Raw genomic sequence first — 3,149 nt, 5'->3', positions numbered from 1 at the left:
CGCCGCTCTCAGCCCCGCCTAAACCTTATCCCCCTCAGCCCCGCCCAGACCCCGCCCCGGCCCTTCTCCCCTCATCACGCTCCTTCCAAACCACTATGCCCACGCACCCACCCAAACAGAGCGTTTTCTGGTCCCCGAGCTCCCGACCCCACCCGCTCCTATGGCCTCCAACGGGCCCCCCTAGACCCGGCCCCCCAGACCCCGCCTCCCAGCCGCTCTAGCCCCGCCCGGCCGCTCTAGCCTCCGCTCCTCTCGCTGGTGGAGGTTCCCGACCGTGCTCGCTCCCGCAACTGGAGGCACGGCAGAAAAGGCAGGGCCCACGGCGGTGGGCGGTGCGTTGGGCAGGCTCGGGCCTCCCGCTCGCCGCTGCGTTGGGACCGCGCAGCCTGGTAACTGCGCACGGCTGGCCTCCCGGAGTCCAGCGCCGTCGCTCCTCCTGGACCCGGGTTCCCAGGACAGCGCCTCCCGGAGCGCAGGGAGCAGGCCGAGGCCGCCGCGTGGGCCTGCAGCGCCCCGCCGCTCTCTCTTCCCCAGGCCCGCACTCCCACTTGGGCTCCAAGGCCCCAGGGCTCACGTCCCCCCAGCCTAGACCCTGAGTCGTTTTCCCCCGGTTCCCGGCTGAATTAGGTTCTTCTTCTCCACAGGTGTTTGCAGTGGCCTCAGGGATCCGGAAAGCCTAGGACTGACCCTCTCCTAACATCCAGTAATGGGGACCTGGAACCTGGGCGTACTAGAGTGCCGCGCTTAGGGCTCCAGGTCGCGGCTTCTGCGCTTTCTGCCTCTCCAAAATTGAATATCTCCTATCTGTGTCCTCATACTTACTACCGCCTGAGGTGCCATGGCCCCCAAGCCGGGGGCCGAGTGGAGCACAGCCCTGTCCCATCTGGTGCTGGGAGTGGTGTCTCTGCACGCAGCCGTGAGCACAGCCGAGGTGAGTACACTGGGGCTGAGCAGGGGCGCATCCCCATACCTCCCAAACCCCAAGGACCTAGTTTCCTGAATTAGGGAGAGGTTGGTGGGAAGTGCATCTAAGACCAGGTCTCCATGGAAGCCCCAAACCCTTTCCTGTTTAAATGGGTGGCCCCGGCCTCTTTTTCCCACATGTTCTACGTTCCCTGTGTTGACAGGCAAGTCGAGGGGCTGCTGCTGGCTTCCTGCTCCAGGTCTTGGCTGCCACCACCATGCTGGCCCCAGGGCTGAGCACACATGAAGACTGTCTTGCTGGAGCCTGGGTGGCCACCGTCATCGGCCTTCCCCTTCTGGCGTTCGATTTCCACTGGGTGAATGGGGACCGCTCCTCTGCCAACCTGCTCCTGGGAGGAGGCATGGTGCTGGCAGTGGCTGGCGGCCACCTCGGCCCTGAGGGCCGCTCTGTGGCTGGTCAGGCAATGCTGTTGGTGGTCGCAGTGACCATCCTCATTGTAGCTGTCTTCACGGCCAACACTTACGGGATGTGGGGAGGGGCGATGCTGGGTATGGCAGGCCTCCTGAGCCGGCTGGAGGAGGACAGGCTGCTGCTGCTACCGAAGGAGGATGTCTGTCGCTGGGCCCTGGCTGCAGGCAGCTGGGCTTACTGCCGGGCCCTGCATACACAGCGCCTGCAGTGGGAGTGACAGTTGGATACAGCAAGGCAGGGTTTCTGCCCTGCCGAACACTTTCCCTCCCACCTGCCTGCTCCTGGCGCCTTCTCCCCTAGGGGTAGACTCTCCTGCCCACTGAAGTGGGCATGATGCACATTGACTGGTCAGGGGCAGTCTGGGTGCTGTCCTTTGGCCACGTGTGGGGACTCGTCTAGACCAGAATGAAAGGGACAGGGTCCCAGACACGTTTGGGGGGCCTGATTCTGGGCTGGACATGGTTGTGGATCCAGAGAAGAGGCCTAGTCTCCAATAAATCTTAGGAATTTTGCAGGAATATGGAATCTTCCCATTTTTGAGAGGGATTGAGGGATCCTTCAGTGAGCTTCTTAAGGCCCCTCAGGACAGTAGCCAGTTACCCTCATAGGGTATGTGCTGGAACTAGGATGGGGCCTCATGCAGCCCGACCTCCTTTTGACTATTGTCAGGAAGACCCCTGGGCTGAGAAGACATAGCCCTGGGCCCTTACCCTCCTGGGACATGGTGGAGTTCCAGATATCCTGGCCTGGCCTGGCAGGTGGCCCTCTGGGGCAGTGACCTTCAAGAACTGACTAGTAGGATGGACGCAGGGGAGGGCTGTACCACAGACGTTTCGAGAAACGCACATCCTTCCCAGATCTGATTCGCCCTCCTGTGTACCTCCGGTCTGTGGAAGCCAGCCCTATTCCCTAAGACCTTCGTTTTCCTTAGTGGACCCCTTCAGCCTCAACCCCAGGGTTAGGAGAGGGGATTCGAACGAGCAGAGGATTCGATTCCGGTGGGTTAGGGGTCTGGAGTCCCCTCTCCTCGAAGTCTCTCCGCTTGCTCCTGTGGAGACCTAAGGGGTCCCGCACCCGACAAGAGAGGGGTGGCCGGCGGGATTTTTCACTTGTGTCCTTCCCCTCCGGGGAACCGGGCAAGGGCCCCTAGCACACAAGCCTGAGTCTTGGGGGACAAAGACGCAGGCACACCCCGCCGTAGGGGTCGGCGGCCGCCACTGGCTCGTGGAGTGTGGGTGCCGCGCCGGCGCCGCAGCTCGCGTGGGCGTCCCTGCCCCCAGGTGCGAGTTCCTCCGCGACTTTCGCAGGTCCCGCCCCCTCCCCGCCCACCTTCTGCAGGGGCGGGCCTTCGGGGGCCTTCGCGCTCCCATTGGCTCTGGTCCCTGCGCCTTCTTGCCCCAAGCAGCGCTCCCATTGGCCCCGCGCGGAGCTCACGTGACGGGGAAGACGAGGGGGTGGTGGCGGCGGGGCGGGGGGAAGCGCACAGCGAAAACAAAGATGGCGGCCGTGCCGGGGTCGGTGGCCGCGGCGGCTGTGGGGCGACGCGCGGGCCGGGCCCACTGAGGCGGCTGCGCAGGGAGCGGGGCTCCGAGGTCGCGGCGGCGGCGGCGGGAGAGTGGCGGGAGCGCGCGGCGCCCCTAACTTTTAGTCGCGGGAGCGCGCCGGCATCCGCCCGCCGGGCCGGCCGGCCGCTATGTCCGGCGCCGAGGAGGCCGGCGGTGGCGGCCCGGCCGCGGGGCCCGCGGGCTCCGTG

The 3,149-nt window shown here is 65.2% G+C and overlaps 1 protein-coding gene across 1 annotated transcript; it reads left to right on the top strand.

Annotated features, from left to right (window-relative positions):
• The first annotated feature begins 248 nt into the window (after positions 1–248).
• On the top strand, positions 249–1,952 carry TMEM276 (transmembrane protein 276). Its single transcript, XM_032148665.2, has 3 exons — positions 249–389; positions 645–931; positions 1,128–1,952. Exons 2-3 carry the CDS (start codon positions 839–841, stop codon positions 1,611–1,613), a joined length of 579 nt encoding a protein of 192 aa, XP_032004556.1. The 5' UTR covers positions 249–389; positions 645–838; the 3' UTR covers positions 1,614–1,952.
• The last annotated feature ends 1,197 nt before the right edge of the window (positions 1,953–3,149 follow it).

This window comes from Hylobates moloch, unplaced genomic scaffold (genome assembly GCF_009828535.3).
Source record: "Hylobates moloch isolate HMO894 unplaced genomic scaffold, HMol_V3 SCAFFOLD_8087, whole genome shotgun sequence".
NCBI classification, from domain to species: domain Eukaryota; kingdom Metazoa; phylum Chordata; class Mammalia; order Primates; family Hylobatidae; genus Hylobates; species Hylobates moloch.
This window is presented reverse-complemented; position numbering and strand designations above follow the sequence as displayed.